We start from the raw sequence: 20,911 nt of genomic DNA, 5'->3' as shown, positions 1-20,911 counted from the left end.
CTAAATTTTAGGTGGTCTGTAAGGGTAAGCAGATACGCCTCCACATATATATGGCACCCGTCGTGTTGCTCATATAAGTAAGCAACAATCGATCAGTTATTTTTTTTACGATAGTTTACATTGGTTTCTTGTTTTATTACTATCAAGACTAAACAGAAATATATAACATCCGGCCCAATACCACCCTCCTTCTGTGATTTTCTTGCATTTTCAATGTCTTTTATCAAATTTAGTGGTGTAACAATTTTCGACCAGCATAGGTCATACACATCTCTTCAATTTTTCTTTTTTCTATTTTTTTACTATTGTATGTTAAGCCTATAGCTGGTTTAACTTTGAAACCCAGAGATTGAAATTTCTAATTTAAATCACATAGTTCCTTTTCTCTGTATAATTCATACAAAACATTTTTTTTTCACATTATGACCTTTAGCCTGGTAACTAGCTCTGTGAACTATCATTTCAATTTTTGAACTTATAACAATGTATACATTTCGTTCATGGCTCCCATTCCACAGTAATTTTAGAGTTACTTTTAGCTTTATCTTTAAATAAACGTTTGATGTGGCGTGTCGAAGTAATGATTTCAATTATTTGAGGATATTTCATTTTGGTACTGTCATAAACTTCTCAATGATAATATGAAAATGTTTTAACAAAGAGATCTGTGTCTCTGATTAAATGCTTCTGATGTTTATACCGTCCACTAAAATTTAATGATAAATTCGGAAAATTACTGCTTTCCCGTCGTTGGTTTTACATTAGACCACCACATTTACAACACAGGACAGGTGCTTCATCCTAAGTTTTTAAGCGATTACAACTATTTTAAAGGTGTTAAAAAGGTCGAAACTTGTATATGGTAAGTCAATGAAGTCTTTCTGATATTATGATTAGCTTGTCAAACCTCAAACTCTGCGCATGCATACCGAATACCGCTTGTTTATGTTTGTTTATAGACTCAGTTGAATCAGAATACCCACCATGTTGAAACTACCTTACCTTTCTTATAATCCGAGTCAGGTAGATACAATAAAGGTAAAAATGTACTTAACTTATTTTATTAACTTGTTCTTACAGAAATACTAATCATATTATTATACATAAATATATTTAGCGATTTATTTTTTAAGCCATTGGATGATCTTTAATTTAAAATACATAAAGATCTTAATTGCAAATGGCATTCATTAGCTTAACGCTTCAATAAATGTGTATAGCGTCATGAATAAATCTACCCGACATTTTTGGTCATGGATCTTTAAATTTCTTCTAAATAATGTCTCGTTTATTTAAATTTTACATTTACGCTTTGGTATTTTTGTAGTACGTGTTGGAAATATTATAGCGTAAAATAGTTAACATTTATACATTTACTAATTAAAATCAATATCAAATCTGTAATAATTACATATTTTTCATTTGATTTAACTATGATTTGTAAATTGAAATCAATACTTAAATGGCGGGGGTATTCTTCAATTGTTAAGTTTAATGTAAACTACCACCACAATTTGTCCTTAAGGAAGTGAATAATGATCAGAACATTGTAAATTTTGAAATTATTAGATGCATTTTTAATTTTGATTTCACCGTTTCATGATCCCAATTTTGAGAAATTAATTAGTGATTTTCTTTTAAAAAATTGTTTTATTCACATCAATTAGATCTCAAATTTTTAGGATTAGGGTAAGGGTTAAGCCTTAAAAGGGTAAGGTTACAAATGTAGAATTAGGGTTACGATTTTACCAGTAATCAGTTATTCACAATTATAAATAAAAGCATTTATTTCTGAATTTAAAGTAGTAAAATTTGTGTTTGTTTGAATAAAAAATAAATGTGTAAAAAACATGAATACATGTATATTCAATATCATTTGACATATCCCTACATGTCTATGATTCAAGAGCAAAGAATACAGAGTATCCATTGAAGAGACAGCAACCAAACAACAAAAATAACATGAGGCCCCCTCATTAGGGTGTCCAAGTAATTATACAATTTTTGTCAATATAATCACACAATTATTAATGATTTATTTAAACAAAATAATAAAATCATAAAAATACAGTCCTAGATTATCAAATAAGCAAATAATCATGAAATATTTGCTCTGGTAATTAAATAATCACTAAAAAAGACCACTTAATAAGGTACTAAAAAAAAACACTATGAGGAGGCTCTAGCATATGGTCCAAGGACACAGTTATCGTCCTTTGGTTTTCGTTGTCCACGAATATAGTCCAGTGTATAACTTGCATGTTTTATTTGATACACCTTCCCAATTTATTTCTTGATACTAAATGCATGAAATATTAAGTAGGGGGATGTAATTACATGTTAAAAAAATTTGGGTGCTGAACCTTTATGTTAAGTAGTGATTTGGTCCAGTTCAAAAAGGTCAAATTTTATCACGTCTGAAGCTGTCAAACTGAATTTTACACCCCCTTAACACAGAATTGTCAATATTTTGAGTTAGAGCTGGTAGAAGTTTCTATAATTTTGATATTATTTGTCTCACTGGTAGTACACTACACTGTAAAAATCTTTTTGAGAAAGAGCAGGTGCGATTTTTTTAATTTGAATTTATTTTCTAAAAGAAATGCACTACGAAATAACTGTGTTCTCGGGCCATATGGCTCATCATATGAGCTTCAGTACCTGAGACTTCTGATCAAGAAGCACACATACTGCCCTTAAGTTTTTACTTTTTACTTTTTTAGTGAGACTTTCAGATAACCCATCAATACTAAAGTCTTGATCATTAATTGTTGAAAGGAGAGAAAACACCTAATAAGAGACAAATTATCAATAGGGTCCCCCCAAAACTTTTTGCAAATTTAAAAATCACCCCCTTTAATCCAGCCATCAACTCCTTAAAATTTTAAGATAAAAAATACTTATATTAAAGTTGTAAACCACAAAATTTTTAATATAAAATAAAAAAAAAGAGACCAAATGACACAGAAATTAACAACTATTGGTCACCGTACAGCCTTAAACAATGAGCAAAGCCCATACAGCATAGTCAGCTATAAAAGGCCCTGAAATGACAACGATAAAACTAATGGCCTATTTAATGCGCAAAAAAAAAAAACAATGTGAAAAAATGTGACACAGCAATATACGACTATCACTTAATTACAGGCTCGTGACTTAGGACACAAACAAACATACAGAATGCATAACTTACAATCAATTTTTATACGCCCGGGACGGGACGTATTATGGTATACCTCTGTCCGTCCGTCTGTCCGTCCGTCCGTCCGTCTGTCCATCCGTCGTCCACACTTCGGACAATAACTCAAAAACACTTTCACCAATTTCCAAGAAACTTTGGTGAATTGTTTATATCTATTGACGTAAGCTCCCTTTCGTTTTTTTTTAATTTCAGATTTTAAGTTTTGGATTTATGGGGCTTTATTCATAAAAAAGGGGGGATTTTCAACACTTCGGACAATAACTCAAAAAGGCTTTCAATGAAACTTTGGTGAATTGTTTATATCTATTAACGTAGCTCCCTTTCGTTTTTTTTTAATTTCAGATTTTAAGTTTTGGATTTATGGGGCTTTATTCATAAAAAAGGGGGGGTTTTCAACACTTCGGACAATAACTCAAAAAGGCTTTCACCAATGTCCATGAAACTTTGGTGAATTGTTTATATCTATTGAAGTAAGCTCCCTTTCAATTTTTATTAATTTCAGATTTTTCAGATTTTAAGTTTTGGATTTATGGGGCTTTATTCATAAAAAAAAGGGGATTTTAACACTTCGGACAATAACTCTAAAAGGCTTTCACCAATGTCCATGAAACTTTGGTGAATTGTTTATATCTATTGATGTAAGCTCCCTTTCAACTTTTATAAATTTCAGATTTTACATTTCCGTGTTATGAATTTTAAAAAAGGGGGGATTTTTCCAATTTTGGGACAATACATTTAAAGCATAAGGCCTAAATTAAAATATTGTTTGTTTGCCCTTTTCCGACCCTATATTTTGAAACAGGGTAGGTAGGTAGGTAAAATATTTTATTTTTTTCCCCAAAAAAATAACTTGACTCTGTATATTTTTTGTCATGGGTAGGCAGGTAGGTATAATATTTTATTTAATAGATACAAAATCTGCATAATGTCATTTTTGTCTGTTTTGCTTTTGCAAATCAGTTTTCTGGGACTATTAGTTTTGAAAAAAAAATATCACGTAGAATGTGAAGCTAATTCATATATGCACTACTATTTTGTTTTCAAATATCAAAATATAGAGCCGTGTCGCATATTTTCAACGTTTATATGCCTGGAACTTTTGAAGAGTTTGAACTTGCACTTATATTCTGTACTACGTACCTTGTACTGTCACGGAATAGAAGATCCTTCATAATATAAGTCCCAAATGGAAACAATATTCTGGAATATTATTTCCACTGGAGTAAATATTACAGAAAATTTTCCTAACCTGCTAACGGAATAAATGATATAGATTATTTGTTCCAACAGGAACAGATAATATGGCATTGTTTATAACAAAGTTTCCATTGAAAAAATATACGTTGACAGTACGCTTACCTAAAGGGTAAAATATGTGCAGGCAGACATACATTACTAGTAGAAAAAGTCCCTAGAGTGTTTAAAATTTCGTGTGTGCCTTTGTTTCCAATAAAAATGCTACAAGACTTAAAACTCAATTGTCACGTATTTTACATCGCATTTATAAATAATCTGTATGGAAAAATTGGCAATTTTACTGCCAAATATTCTCCACTTTACAGGCTTTTGTCACCTTTGGTTCATGTCGGATAAAAATAATATATTGGCATCGTTAACATAATCATCCTGATCTGCTGATCACAAAAGGCCATCCCTACATAGAATACAACGTACGTCCGTTTACAAAATAGTTTGTACACACGTTGATAATTTTGTATCAAACGAACTTTTTTTAAATGAACCCTGCTCTTCAGATATAAAGGTACAGAGTAACGTACGTCATTTCATGATTTCAGAAAGCGTTCAACATCGATTTCAAACAAATGCTTTGAAACTTTAACTGTTCAAATGCAAGTGTTCATGTCAAAAGCTCACGTGATACCAAATGGACTGGACCTTATACGTTAAAAAGATAAAACCCGAGGATTCCGGTAAAAAAGTTTTGAGTGGGAAATACAAATATAAGATTTTTGGTAGGAACGAAAAAATAAAATAAAATATAATCTTGCTGGTAAATACAAATAAAAGATTTTCAGGCGGAACAAATTTATAGGGTCGGTCGGTAAAGGGCAAACAAACAATATTTTAATTTAAGCCTAAAAGACAAGTTAAAAGAGCAACGGGCGTATCATGCGCTAAAGCGCAGCCCTTTATTATTTTAAGCATTTGGTGAAAAGAGCCCCTGTCCATAATATAGAGATTAAATATCCCTGAATCCCCCTCATTGTTGTTATTCTAAAAAAAAGTTAAATATATATATTTATTTAATATGTTAGATCTAATTAATGTGATTGTTAAAAACTTTGTAAAAGAAAATAAAATGAAAATATGAAGCAATTTTCAACTTAAATTTTGTAAACCTAATGCTGTCATGGCTGTTTTCATGTTTATAAAAATATCACATAAATTTCTGAATTTACAAAATACCCTTGTTTTAAATGGCATGCATTAGTTTTTTAAAATTCATGCTTCAATGAATATGTATGGCGTCATGAATAAATCTACCTGACAAATCATATAGGTCATGGTTGTTTAAATTTCTTTTCTATAATGACTCGTTTATTTGAATTTGACTATTTATGCTTTGCTATTTTTGTTGTATGTGTCAGAAAAAATTAAAACGTAGAATAGTTAACTTGTATAAATTTACATAATACACTAATTAAAATCAATAATAAACATGATTAAGCTGTTACATTTACATGTTTTTCCTTTATTTCAACTATAATTTGTAAATTAAGATCAATACGGAAAATGGATTGGCTATTCTTCAATGTTTTGAAAGTTTAAAGTGAATTAACACAGCCTTCTGCCCTTAGGGAAGTAAAAGGCTGTTAAATTAATGGATATTAACTCTGTGGATTGGATTAATAATAAAATGAATTTAAATGGTAGTTGTCTGTTGAAATTAAATTAAGTGAAACATAAAACTATTAATTATTAAACACATCCCTGTTCATTGAATAGACATCAAACAAACATCATAATATACTCCTTGGGTCATCATATGGTCTTAACAATACATAATATGTCAAAATCTTATTGGACAATCTAATTTAAGGCATTGGGGGAGTTATTTTCAGAATTTAAGGCCAAAATAAATAAATAGTGTGTTTCCTATTTCACCCCGAAAAAAATTAGGTAGGGTAGGTAGGTAAAACATTTTATTTTATGAAAACTTTTTATTTTTTTCTATCGATGACAGCAGAAAAAGATTCAAAATGAAATCATTTGATGTGCCTGCATGCTTCATTGATATTTATTAGTACTTAATTAAATCTACAGGTTTTTTAATTTTCTGTAAAAAATATAAGAAATATAAAAATAAACTTACGAATTTCATGGGCCGTAATAGGAATATGTTCTTGCCAATTAATTATCTTAAAGCAAAAATGGCAGTGAAAAATCTGGCAAGGTATTATTGTTTGGCCTCGTTGAACCTAACAATGTAAATGACACACAGGGTATACATGTGGGAACAGACTCCTACCCCCTTTTTTTAGTAGTAGAATCACTGTAAATTGATGCTAAGCAGCGGCTTACGATTTTTTTTGGGTAATACTCTTCCACCCTCTTTATTTAATAAATAGATGTGTTTTGATGTTTGACAGAATTTAATCTTGAGGAGTGGGGTTCTGACAATATTAAAATTTCAGGTTTTGAGAAAAGTGAGAATCTTTGTCTTTATATTTAATACATGGAAAAAAATTGTAGATATTAATAGGGCATGATTTTTTTCCCTTCTCTGGTATAAATTGTTGTGGGCCAGCCAGAGAAAATTTTAAAAAATAAAAGTAGACATGGTGCAGGGGCAGATTCATTTATAAATGAACATGAATCATACACCATGTCTGCCTACTGGGGAAAGCTTTCTATTTCTCGGTACACATTGTCTGCCTCTTGTCATCATTAACTCCAACTGTCAAATCCCCAAAAGCATTAACAGCCGTTATGTTGCCTCTGAGAACAATTTTTTACAACATTCGTAAGAGCATTTTTTACAACAAAAGCTAGATTGATTTTAGCAGTAGAAACCGGAAACACACTATTAATTTATTTTGGCCAAATGGAAAACATCTATTTTCAATTTCTAGCAAAAGAATATTTGGGGAGAGGGTTTACAACGTCCATGTGCATGCATTATGTACACTTATTAAAGGCTTTGATTTTGACCATGCACTCCATGAATAATCCTAGAAAAGTCAAGTATGGACTGAAACCAATAAAATCTTTTTATTCCTAAATAAAGTAAGATAAAAGTGTTGATTATTTTTGCTGCGTTAAAGACCAGTTGGTGGCCTTGGGCTGTTTTGATCTTTGGTTGTAATGTTGTCTCTTTGACACATTCCCTGTTTCCATTCAAAATTCTAACTATATGAATATGGCCTTAAACATTTCTTGTAATGTTTGGGATTTTTCCAACAACTCCTTTTTTTCAATTTTTTTTAATTTCCTTGAGGCCCTGGTTGAATGACAAATTTAATATCTTATGATTAATGAATAAGTTTGTAATATTATTAGAGGAGAGGTAGAGATAAATGCCATATATACATTGTATTTCAAGGAGACTTTTCCCATGATCCCATCTGGTAACCAAACATATGAAAGGGGAGATGTCCAGTTGGTTTTACAGGATGCATACTGTGGATTTATTATTATTTGTGGAATACCAATTTTCATAGATTTTGTGGTTACCAAGAAACCATGAATTCTGGTGTCCAAAGAATTGAATGTTTTCTATAGGAATGTATACAGACTTTGGCAAAACCACGAAATCAAACATCAAAGAAAATGAAAGTTTTCCACAATCCAGAAAAATTGGTACATGAACCAACTGAATACCGGTAAATGAATCCCCAGTAATTAGACAGCCACTGCAGAATAGGACATTGAATACGATGATTATTCATGCTATTGACCAAGAGTACCAAGCATTAAAATTAAAAGAACCATTACAACTTGGAGGAATATGTAGGTGGTCAGTTGACAGGCTAGCTTTCTACCTTTTTCCTATATGTCTTAATTTACCAGTAGAAGTCTAAGTTTCATATCTTTCATTCTGGTTGACCTCTTTTACATCTTTTGAATTGACTTGGATTGTCTGATTTTGTAATAAAGTTCTGTTATTCACCTTAGATACTCTGGCATCCTCCACCAAAGAAACCAGACTGTCATGCTAATCAATCAAAATCAAGTTGCCACAAAAATGGTTAGGTCATACTTTCTTATTTCTTTGGGGCCTCGGTGGCTGAATGCTCAATTTAGTCGAAGTACTTTATCACTAGCCTGTAGACACTGAGGTTGTGAGGTAAAATTTCCCCAGGTTACAGGTGCACTTGATTCCATACTTAAGGTGGTACCTAACACTACAGGGAGATAACTCTGTAAAATCAGCAAAACATTTTAATAAAATTGCATTTGAAAGGCAATATTAAGCTTCTCAATGATCAAAATTAGTGTTTGTCAAACTGCTATATAACCAGTGTAATTGTTCTGATAAAATGGTTGGTTCAAATTTTTTGAAATTTTGATATTTTTGTCAAAGGGTGAAAGCAAATACTTTGTTAAAATTTTATGAAAATTAAACGAGCCAAATTAATTTTAGCAAAGGTGTTGGGTACCACCTTAACTAACTTGGATTATCAGTCTGCGGGCACTCTGGCTTCCTCAACCAATAAAAATTGAAAATCGTAAAATAGCACAAAAGCGTTGAAAGTGGCGTTAAACACCGATCGTTAAACACCAATCAATCTTCTTTTTCCTTGTAGGCAAGATGATGAGATAACAGGATGAAGGAGTGTGTTAACTGTGGCACTGCTGTAGATGAGGCAGCATGGTTTGCTCTAGACCATCAAGTGGCTACTGTCACAGGGGCACCAGTCAGTGCAACAGTCAGAGAGGGATTGATCGAACTCTTCCAGAGTAGAATAGATGATAAAAATGACACTGAGGCTGGACTGTGTGAAAGGTATTAGTATTACTATTTAGGGTTTTGAAATGATAAATGGATATGGGATGAAGTAAATGATGAAACAACAACAAAATTAAAAGGAATGCTGATGATTGTTGGTGATAAACTTTGAGGTATGATAGATTTATTACTCAAGTTTTTTCACTTGACTGGGAGGAGTCTAGCCGGTTTGCTCATAATAAACCAGTCCATCTTAACATAGGTGTTTTAGGATAAACTCATCAATAAAGTGTGAAATCATTGTTTTGTAAATTCATTTGATGACACTGATAGGTGATTAGAAATCAGTAATAATTATAACGGCAATCATCCTTATCAAATACATCTTCAAATAGACTGTCCTTATGCAAATTAAAACATAAACTCCGCCCTATCAGTTGAAATAACATTGGTAATACAGATAAGAGAATAATGGGCCAAATCTATAGACAATTTGACATAAATATACAGAGTATATAATAGTGTGGCATAAAGATAAAAGAATAATGGGCTAAAAATGTTAAAGATAGATAAAAATGACATAAAGATGAATATTTAATACAGAAAAGAAGGACCCTATCCCACCTCTGAAAGGTATAATATGACAAGATTGTAAACCATAGAATTGTATTACCGGTCCCAACAGAAATCATACTGTACCAAAAAAGTTAAATTAAATATTTTTAGCTTTAATGATTTTTTTTTATTGTTTTTTAATAGATATCAATGATGATGATACATGTAATTGTGAAAAAATATCTAATAAATAAGTAATGATGAGATTGAGATTTGTCTATTCTGGTAAACATAGTGAAATATAGGTATATGTCTCCCCTTCTTTACTGTCACTGGATTTTTATTTTGAGATCTTATGAAGACAGATATTTTAAACATGCTATTTTATGTGACTCATAAATCTGCCATCAGTAGTTTTTATTTGAAATTTTTAAATAGGATTTTTTTTTACGTTTAAATGTTGTCAAGGTCATGATTTTTTTCTTCCTGTTTGAAGTACTCTTAAACGTTTTAATGACTTCACAAATGTTGACATACCGGAAAGACTTTTGTGCTTTTAAGTGTGAAATAAATCAATTCAACAATAAGTGCAATTTTTTAAAATATTTTCATGTTGTAATTTCCTTATTCAGTATAGTAATATATTCAGTATGGACAATGGAAATCTGTATCAGTACAATCAATATTAAAGACAGCAAAGTAACTAAAAATATGAGACACTATGTTAACAGTTCAGTCAATTACTGAGCAAATTAAATATTTTATTCAAATTGTGAATTTCCTGTTCCAAGATTAAGCAATTATGATAAAATATTTTCAAAGATTTGCTTTTAAACAAGTGTTCCCCGCAATATTTTCCAATAGAAAAACAGCAAATTGAAATAGGAAAAAAAAAAATAGGCAAACTCATAAGTAAATTGTATATCTCTTTAGATTACACCATTGTAAGATATAATTAGCACCAAAATTATAATGATGTTTTATGGCCCTGAGGTTCGGAAGAACACTCAGTCTAGTTAATCTTCAATGAATTATAAAAATCAATTTTGGGTCTACTAGTATCATATTTCATTCATAAGTTTACTTGACACTTTACGATACAATTGGTTATCATTTCCTGATGAATGTATAAATATATACCACTTCAACTTGTCTTCTTCTTTATGGAAATATTATTTTAATTTATAATATCATAGATGTATTTGTCAGTTATATAAATCCTTGAAAGTACTAACAGAATATTGTTTTTGGACTTTTTTATCTTCCCTAAATGTTGTTTTGTTTAAAATGTTTATTAGATGTAGATACCAAATTTAGGGCTTTGTATGATATAATTTATTAAAACTTGTAGTGCATAGCATAACTTAATTTCCACAGAATTTGAACCAGGCTCTCTAAACGTTTGCTGATATTTTGAAAAAAAGTTTTCAATATGTTGAATGAACTTTTAGAATATTTGTGTCACCTATTTATCTAGCACCAATAAAGAGAATAATTTCATTTCAGCAAAGTCAAAGAAAGTTAGTTATCATTTTTTCAAGACATAATTGTTTGTATTTGAAAACTTTTAGTAAATTCCATAATTGCTTATTCATGTACCAACATCTTTTGATCTCTATTACGTAGTTGTCTCATTGAAAATCATACCACATCTTCTTTTTCAAGTGATCACAAGAACATATCATTTGTTAAATTTATTCAATTATTTTCTTATTTCAGGTGCTTTAATTTGTTGTCTGTTGCCATCAGTATGAAGAGGACCTCATCAGATGCTTTAGAACAGTTTATATCCACATCGTCAAACGTTCATGTCAAAAACCTTAATGCTCCATTGTTATATGATCACCTGAATACAGAAATTAATACAAAGGTTGGTGAAAACTTACTATTGTGCAGAGGCAGAGGCCCAGTTATATAGGGAATCACTGAAGTATGACCCAAGCGGGCCCCTTCTTAGACAGTCAGGGGGGCCCCACTTGTGAAAATTTCTGGATCTGCCATTGTTGGGGATTAATTTATTTCATCAGTATTAATTTTCGTGAAATGAGGATAATTTGTATCTTTGTTAACATTTGATTTCATGTTTTTTTCCAAAGTTTGCTTACCTTTTAAACATCTTTTACCTTTACCTGAGATATCTGAAAAAAATGTCTCCTACTCATATTAAATAATCTACGTTAACGAAATTTCAAGACTGAGAGACTTTATTTATTACAATTTTATTATAAGCAAATATTTACATTTTTTATAACTTTGCCAAACATATCCCATTGAAAATCATTAATGAAATTATTACACAAATTTCTGAATTTACTGTATTTCAGATTGTGTTTCAAGTTTTTGTTTAAATTTGTTTTAAAAGTATGAATGTTTGGATTGAGATTTTCAGTTTAAATTATAATCCTTTAGCACCTCTTTATAGACTAACAATATATTCTACATACGGTATGGTTTAATTTATCATTTCAGTTAGTTTTACAAGAAGGTGTAGACTGGTACTCCGTGATAGCAGACATACCAAAGAACAATGTTATATGTTATGGTTCTACTGTAGCTATAGAATACATTAACTCCATACAGGACCAGATAAACCAGTTCTTTTCTTTTTGTTCAGGTAAGTTATCTCCCCTTGAATAACTTCTACTGTAACCACAATAATATATATAATAACAAGATTTTTTATGGTGTAATGCTACTTTTTTATGGTGTTATACTAATTTTAACTTCATTAAAGAATTATAATAAAAGATATTACTCGTTTTTACTCAATGAAAGTGCAATTTCACTTCAAGAATTCCACAAAATATAACGTCCACCATATTGTTTGCATACGAGATATATACAAATCGATTTTCTGAAAATTGAGTGTACTTTGTTAATTATGAACGCCTTAAACCTTATAATTGTATGCTGTTACACTAGTTTAACACAGTATAACATCATAAAAGATCTTGTTATCGGGATATATCAATTTCTATTTGGGATTTTACGTTGTTCTTGTATTTCTCGGGAAATCGTGGTACGCCAGATAAACCAGTTCTTGTCTTTTTGTTCAGGTAAGTTATCTCCCCTTACATAAGTTCTACTGTGGCTACAGAATACATTAACTCCATACAGGACCAGATAAACCAGTTCTTTTCTTTTTGTTCAGGTAAGTTATCTCCCCTTACATAAGTTCTACTGTGGCTATAGAATACATTAACTCCATACAGGACCAGATAAACCAGTTCTTTTCTTTTTGTTCAGGTAAGTTATCTCCCCTTACATAAGTTCTACTGTGGCTATAGAATACATTAACTCCATACAGGACCAGATAAACCAGTTCTTTTCTTTTTGTTCAGGTAAGTTATCTCCCCTTACATAAGTTCTACTGTGGCTATAGTGTACATTACTACATACAGAATAAAAAAAGCGAGTGTTTTCAGATTCTTTTAGGAAAAGCTTTATTACAGGTGCTATTTTTTAATCAGATTGTATATATTCAGACTATGATGACTGTTAATTTATCTACATTGTCATTATGTCCATTAGAAATATTTTTATATATGTTTTGACCAAGGAAACTTAAAGGTATATCTTAGAATATAGTTTTTGTTTTACAGATAAAGCAGCTACAAGTACTGAAAGTGAAATAAAAGAAACCACCTCTCTGAGTTTAGATATGTCTGGTTCCTTTTCAAGTAAGAAAGATACACAAGGAACCAGCTTAGACAATGCATCTGTTACCAGCACTAAATCATCTGTTGACAGCTCTATATGTATTCAGAATGGTGAAGGGAACCAGTCTCAAGGCCAACCTGATGAGGAAACAGATGAAAATGTTGAAAAAAGTAATGAATTAAAAAATGAAGATAAAGTTGAAAAAATTGATGATGCCGAGATCAAAACAGGATCAAAAGGAAGTGATAAAGATACAGAATCAGTGCTTCAAATGAATAAAGCGACAGACTCAAAACTCCAGATTACTGAAGATGCTGACTCAGTACTTCCAATAACTGAAGCTCAAGGTGAGCAAAATATAAAACATGTGACTCTGGATAAAGATTCCAAAGACAGACCAGCACAGGACCAAGACGGATTTGATTTGGACGCAGAGTGTTTTCTAGAAATACATGTAGATGAAAATGACCAAGAAAATTTTCTCAGAGATGATGATGGAAAGTTGAGTGTAAAAACGAAAAAAGAGAACATGCTTCCTGATCAATTGTCAGATGTTTCCAGTGGAGAACTTGGTAAGGAAGCAACCATTGAACTTCAAGAGAAGTTATGGTTTATTGTCTGAGTCAAAAAAATATTACGCTCAAAGCGAAAATTAGAAAAAAATGTATTTGACACGTTCAAAGAAATTATTTTTATCCCAAAATTTGAAAAGGTATGGGGAGAATTTTTTTTGTCATCAACTGGACTAACATTATTTTTTTTTTATCAAATTTGGGAACAGAATATTTTTCTAAGAAAAAATGTTAAATCCACTTGAGGCTAAATTGACCTCTTCAGAGATATTTAACTAAAAGAATGGGTAAATTTTACAGAGATTTTTAAAGGATATTGGCTGCTGCTCTATTTTGAAAATAGAAGCTTTTTAATTTGGTATAGAACAAATTCCCACATTTTATCACAAAATATGATTGAAAACATTCATAGCTTTACATCTGAATTTATGAATATTGTAAAGGAATTTTTCGGCCGTCTCGGTTCATAAAAAATTACCAATTCAAATATGTGGATTTGGTGCATGACTTCATTTTATGATAGTACATTTTATATTAAAAAAATATTCAGAAAACTTTTGATTGAATAAAAACTTTTAAAATAAATATAAGGGGAGATTATTAACTCAAATAATTAAGTGTATAGTTATACATGTATGTTGGATGTTGTTTGATTATATTTATCCGTAGATTCCTGTTTCATTGACATATACCCCATATACAATATTTTCAGGCTAGATTTCCAATTCATAATGCTGCTTTTGGTTATAAATAATTTGTGTATTTTAATACAATTTAAGTAACATCATCGTGATATTTCTAACTGAACGTGCAAGGGTCAAGGTCGTTAAAAATTCCAATTGTCGTCCATATGTCTGGATGTTCATAAGCTGCACAAATGGAAGTTAAGAATAGACAAATTGGCATATTATATGTCTTGGAATAAATAAGAAAAGGAATTTAGGCAATGTAACACAAATCTATCAATGGCCTTCAAGTGCAATGAAATAATAATATGTACAGTTTTAAAGTACTTAAGCATGTGAACATGTTTTGGAAACTGTTTGATTTAAATTATAAGAAAAAAGTCCCCTTGATACTAATTCAGCTCAATTTCATTCTTCAATGCAGGTCATCAATGCAGGTCATCACCTGCATTTTCATTGTCATTGGTTGACAGATATGATTATTTTATTTCAATGTTATCAAAGGGATGCTTAAGTATAATTTCAGAAGTATTTTTCATTTGTAAAGTCCTCATGACTGTCAGACAGTTCTCACTTGACCTTGACCTTGACCTCATAATGTGGATCAGTGAACAAGGTTAAATTTTTGTGGTCAAGTCCATATCTCACTATATTTTATGTATGGAATGATTGTAAGATGTACATGTCTGTCTAGCATGGTTCATAAGTCTGTGACCTCATTTTATAGAACATTGATATTGTGTTAAGTTTCTGGGATATTTGGTAGTTAAACTTTCATTTTACAGACTTTCAAATTGAAATTAATCTTTAACAAAACAGGTGAGGCATTTCAGCATAGGGACTCTTGATTACAGTTAACATTTACAAACCTTTGTTGATTACTGTGATAATCGGACAGAAGCTAATATTCAATATCAAGAAATAGCATCTAGAACAAAGTTTTCTTTTTTCTATTCTGTATTTTACTGATATATGTACTCACTTTTGACAAACAACATACACTTTTACACTGACAGCATCAATCAAAGGCGAACCATTTGCAAGTTTTAAATAGATAAACATTACTTTTAATTATGCTTTTTCTTTAAATATAAACATATCACATAGATTTTAGTTACCTTAAACATGTGTTCATTCAGTTTTCTGAATCTGTTACTTAATTTATGCAAATTAGCGATTAATGATGTTCACATAGAACAGAGATATAGTAAATATATTATCATCATCCATGAAAACTTTATTCTTTTATTAAATCAATAACTTTAAGACATCTGTGACTTAAGACAAAACATTAAAACTTCCTTTCTATGGCTTTGTGTGATAGTTTTGATTTAAAGTTATTTTTTGGTTATTGGACATACCAGATGTGTATAATTAGGGAGAGAAAGTGAACACTAAAATTAAAGTATGGATTGGAGATCATTTTCAGGGAAATTAAAATATGTTTTTAAACAAAAGAATAAGGAGTGGTGTATTGCTTATAAATTATCAAGTAAGTCTTTTTAAAATAAAAAATGTGAGATTATAAGAAAAAGGTGAGCAAATTTTTGCAGATATCAAAAACAGTCTTTATAAATTTTTATCCATCATTTAAACAAAAACCTTTTAGCATGCAGCTTAACTTGAATACACTTTAAAAAAAAATGCAAATTACACAAACATTTGTTTCTAAAAAGATGGCTTATTAAAACTACTATACATTCAGAAATTATTATCTCAGGTTTTATTAGGGAGCTACCATTTGATTTTGATTTTTAGGGGGGGGGGGGGGGGGGGGCTTATAAGGATGAAAAATTTTGTCCTGCTTTTTTTTTTAGTTGTAATCCCTGTCCTGCCTTTTTATTTTTTACTCTATTTGGTCCTGCCTTTTTTTTTACTAGTTTATCCTGACTTTTTTTTACACAAATTGTCATCCTGCCTTTTTTTTACCAAGTTGCTCATCCGGCTTTTTTTTTTAATCAAAACTCCTGTCCTGCCTATTTTTTTCAAATTTCATCCTAGCCCCCCCCCCCCCATAAAAATCAAATGGTAGCTCCCTTATCGAGATTAATGCACCTTGTTGCAAGGTATCGAAATAATATGAACTTGAATTCTGATATCTGATTCATTTATATGTACAATGTATATTTTCCTGAGATCATAATAATTAATCATGCATTTAACTCAATTCTTTAAAAATCACAATAATTATTATAAAGGCATTCAATAATTTCTGAATTTACAGTATTTGAAATAGGAATTCATTAAATATATAAGAAAATGCAGATATAAAGAATTTTAATTCAAATGATATAAGGAAATAATTAGTAATTATAGTCAGTGGTTGATAAAACATGGCAGGAGGGTGGATAGTGGGAGGTTGAAAAGGGTGTCCTCTATTGATAGTTTATCAGAAAATATAAGCTGCGTCGTGGCGTTGGATAGAAAACGACCTTATGCAAATGAATATCTTTATATCTTTTTACTTATTTTGGGTTGAAAAAATGACTATACACAGTTTACCTTTGATAACTAATTGCAACTGTTGGAAACATGAGTTGATATAAGAACCATACAAAACAATCCAAAAATCAACTTTTATTTCATATCTGAATATTCAAAATTCAATCAAAATCTTACAAGTGTATCTATATAACTTAACTTGCATATGGTTGATTTTTTATCTGACGCAACTCATATATTGTTGAAGCATAGAATTGTTCAAATATGTTTTGACCTATTCCACTCTCAAGTATTCACGGTATAAATTCTGTTTCAAGAGTAACACTCAACTTGATCTTCCCCTCATTCATGTCATAGTTGACCTTTTTCAGTCTGTGCATCTTTTTTTTTGTCCATTTGTCTGTCTGTCCGGCTTCAAGTTACAGTTTTTGGTCAAGTTAGTTTTTGATAAGGATGAATGTGAATCAACATGAAACTTAGTACACATTTCCCCTATGATATGATTCTTTTAATTTTAATGCCAAATTAGAGTTTGGACCCCAATTTCATGGTCAACTGAACATAGAAAATGATAGTTCAATTGGAAGCATCGGTGTTACATATACTATGGACACATTCTTGTTTTTTTTTTAAATTATTGGTTTATCAAATTTCCTTTGTTTGTTGACACGTGAACATGGTCATTATTCACTTATTGTGTTATTTTGACCACTGACAGTGTCTAGCCAAGGTGACAATACACGGCTACATCGCCTGACAATGTCTAACCAAGGTTATAAGGCTACATCGCCTGACAGTGTCTAGCTAAAGACATATGGACCAATCATCCTGCATGGTTTCATCCATAGGGCTGTGACAATCTGCATCTCCATGGGTACTGCTTGATATAATTCTACCAATCTAGAACACATTCTTCAACATGAAACAAAGTGTTGCATCGGTCAATTTAGTTTTGAATCTGTTTGATTTTTTAGGCTTTCCCTTTTCTAAAACATGCCATATCTGTTATATTAGTACACGTATATAAGTTATGGATTTTAAAATAAGTTGGCCTATGGTATCATTGAAGAGACATTTATTATAAAAAAAAATGCACAACTGGTGCAGTAAAATTCATTGAAACCTTTTATATTATTGTTAGTAAGTCAACTCTATCAAGAAACCGTAAAAAGAGATAGATAATGTGTCAACTATCAAGAGAAGTATGAGTGCCAATTAGACAACTCCGTCAAAGTCACAATTTGTAAAAATAAACCATTAAATGTCAAAGTGCTGTCGTCAACCAGGAGATAATTTAAACTTTATCCATCCTAAGAAATTTGCACCAAATTTTCAGCAACTACACTCCAGAGCTTCCTGAAATGGAGTATAGCTGAAGGTAACAGTATTTGACTGTGTAATAAAATTTTCACATTGATTGCTCATCAACTTCCTGTTACAGCTAATTTCCTAATACTTGTAGAGAAAACCTTTGGTTTGCTTGCTTGCTTTGTTTGTATAAATGTTTATTCAAGCTTTGTAATTAAGATCTTCAAACAATATATATAGGCATAGTTAAACCTGTATATATTATATTTAAATTTAATTGGACGTTATCCCAATATTATCATACAATATATAAACAAAGCAAGCAATCTAACCAAAGTCTTGCTCTACTGTCTACATGCAATAGGGAATTAGCTGTAACAGAATATTTATAAAGGTAGTATAATCAGTTTATATTACTTGTTCATGTATTTGTTATGTTATTTTTAGATTATGAAGATTCACCACAGTATGAAGCAGAACCTGTGTCTACAGAAGACTCTGATGCAGATTCCTTACCTTTACATAAAAAGAAGTCAGCAAAGGGAAATAATCAACCAAAAGTGAAATGTTCTAAGAGGGGAGCTTCTCAAAAGAAAGAAAGTTATCCTAAAAAAACAGTAAGCATTGATTCAAAGCAATATACTTCACAGTCAGATATTATTGCCTCAAGTGAAGATGGAAAATACTCTGTAGTTTGTGAAAATGAAAACATTGCCTGTGAGAGTGAACATGTATTAAAGGAAACAGTTGATGACATCACAGCCCCAGTTTTATCTGAAAAGGGTATTAACTCTGCCATAAAAGCATTGAAGGATGGAAGAAACAAACAATTTGCTGATCAGGTATCTAGCACTATTAGTTTGATAATATATTTATTTTTTATTGAATTTAGATTCAGTACATTTGGTTGAAGTTTCATATTGAATTAAGTAATGTAAATACATGTGTGCATTACCTTAATTATTGCAACTTTTGCATTTTTGACTAAAATGAGATTTTGATTTTTGCTATATTGATAAAAATCCTCTAAAGGTGGTACCAAACACTTTCACTAAAATTAATTTTTCTGGTTTAATTTTCAAAAGATTTTGACAAAATGTTTACTTTGACCATATGGCAAATACACAAAAATTTCAAAAACTTTAACCACACACTTTGTCTGAAAAAAAAGTCTTGGACAAATAGCATTTTGACTTAAACACCAATTTTGATCATTGAGAAGCTTAAAGATATTTCCTGAACAATAGTATTTGATTAAAACTTTCTGCTGATTTTTATAAAGTTGTCTTCATGTAGTGTTATATACATGTATACGTATGTACCACCGCAATTCATATAAAAAAAATCAAAATGCGAGTTTAAATTATTGCAATTATAACCCTTTCACATTTTTCACAATGATATAAACATCACAATAATTTCTGAATAAACAGTATTTTTAATGGCTAAATGTTATTTTCTATGATCATGCACATATCTGTTTTTTTGCAAAAAGCATTCAAAGGGAAGCAAGTCAATATCTGCAAATGAGAATAAATAAATAAAAATATCATGTTTTTGATTAATTAAAAGAAAATGATATGTAATTTCTTAAACTAGTAGAAATTAATACAAATTAATCATTGGGGTGTTTAGTTTAAAAGATGTTGACCCCGCCTGCCAAGATGGCCAACACAGCTAAAAGTAGAACACAGGGGTAAAAAAGTTTTGTCTATTATAAATTGAAAACTGTTTTAGATAGAGAAAATCTGAAAATGGCAAAAAATTTAAGAAAATTGAGCTGTACTGATTGTCTTTATACTTCAAAACTGTCTGACGGCTTCTTATATATATGAGATATTGCCCTGAAATGACAAAATTGACATTTATTTCATGTTTGTCTACTATCTTAAAAAATTAAATAGATAGAGAGAAACCTTAAGTTGGAAAACAAATAATCAGTGAGACAAGTTCTACAAGTAAGTCTAATGGTTAAAACCATCACTCAATTGATTATTAGAGTTAACGTTATTGCCCATTGATGAAGATTTTTACCAAATTTTTTGGGTTTTAACCTTATAATATAAAAAACAATATATATAACTTTTAAATAAGCAGTAAAGATTATTGAGACAAAATCTTCACTTAAAACAAATATGGTGGAAATTGTCGCACAACTCCTTTCTGGAGTTATTGGCCTTTATTGATGATTTTTTACCATTTTCTGCGTTTTGACTTCTATGACAAAATTTATAATATTATAATAAGCTAGAAACTTGAATAAGCAAAAATGATCATCAAGACAAGATTTACTTAATTTTGACGATATAGTAAGTAGACTGTCACTCCTTATAGCATGTATAGTAGGGATTGCCCTTAAATGAGGATTTTTATTACCCTCTCATATTTGGAGCAAAAACTAAGGAAGTTAGAGAGAAACTAAACATGCTAAACAATCAGCAATAAAAGATCAACAAAACAGATTTTTGTCAAGAATTTTATTCTCGTCAATAATGTTTGAGATGGTACATAGTTGAATATGTGTATAAACCAATGTAAGCAACTCAGGCTATCTTTTCCTCTAGTGGCTCTTAAA

At 30.6% G+C, this 20,911-nt stretch overlaps 1 protein-coding gene across 1 annotated transcript in view; it reads left to right on the top strand.

Annotated features, from left to right (window-relative positions):
* Nucleotides 1-749: 749 nt before the first annotated feature.
* Nucleotides 750-20,911, top strand: part of LOC139495726 (uncharacterized) — a 34,139-nt gene continuing 13,977 nt past the window's right edge. The window contains exons 1-6 of the mRNA XM_071284056.1: nucleotides 750-862; nucleotides 8,971-9,170; nucleotides 11,388-11,538; nucleotides 12,138-12,282; nucleotides 13,271-13,900; nucleotides 18,784-19,178. Coding sequence (XP_071140157.1) covers nucleotides 8,992-9,170; nucleotides 11,388-11,538; nucleotides 12,138-12,282; nucleotides 13,271-13,900; nucleotides 18,784-19,178 — 1,500 coding nt within the window. The 5' untranslated portion in view covers nucleotides 750-862; nucleotides 8,971-8,991. The remainder of the gene's footprint in view (nucleotides 863-8,970; nucleotides 9,171-11,387; nucleotides 11,539-12,137; nucleotides 12,283-13,270; nucleotides 13,901-18,783; nucleotides 19,179-20,911) is intronic.

This window comes from Mytilus edulis, chromosome 11 (assembly GCF_963676685.1).
Source record: "Mytilus edulis chromosome 11, xbMytEdul2.2, whole genome shotgun sequence".
Classification (NCBI taxonomy): Eukaryota; Metazoa; Mollusca; class Bivalvia; order Mytilida; family Mytilidae; genus Mytilus; species Mytilus edulis.
The sequence above is the reverse complement of the archived record's forward strand: the minus strand, read 5'-3'. Positions and strand labels throughout refer to the sequence as shown.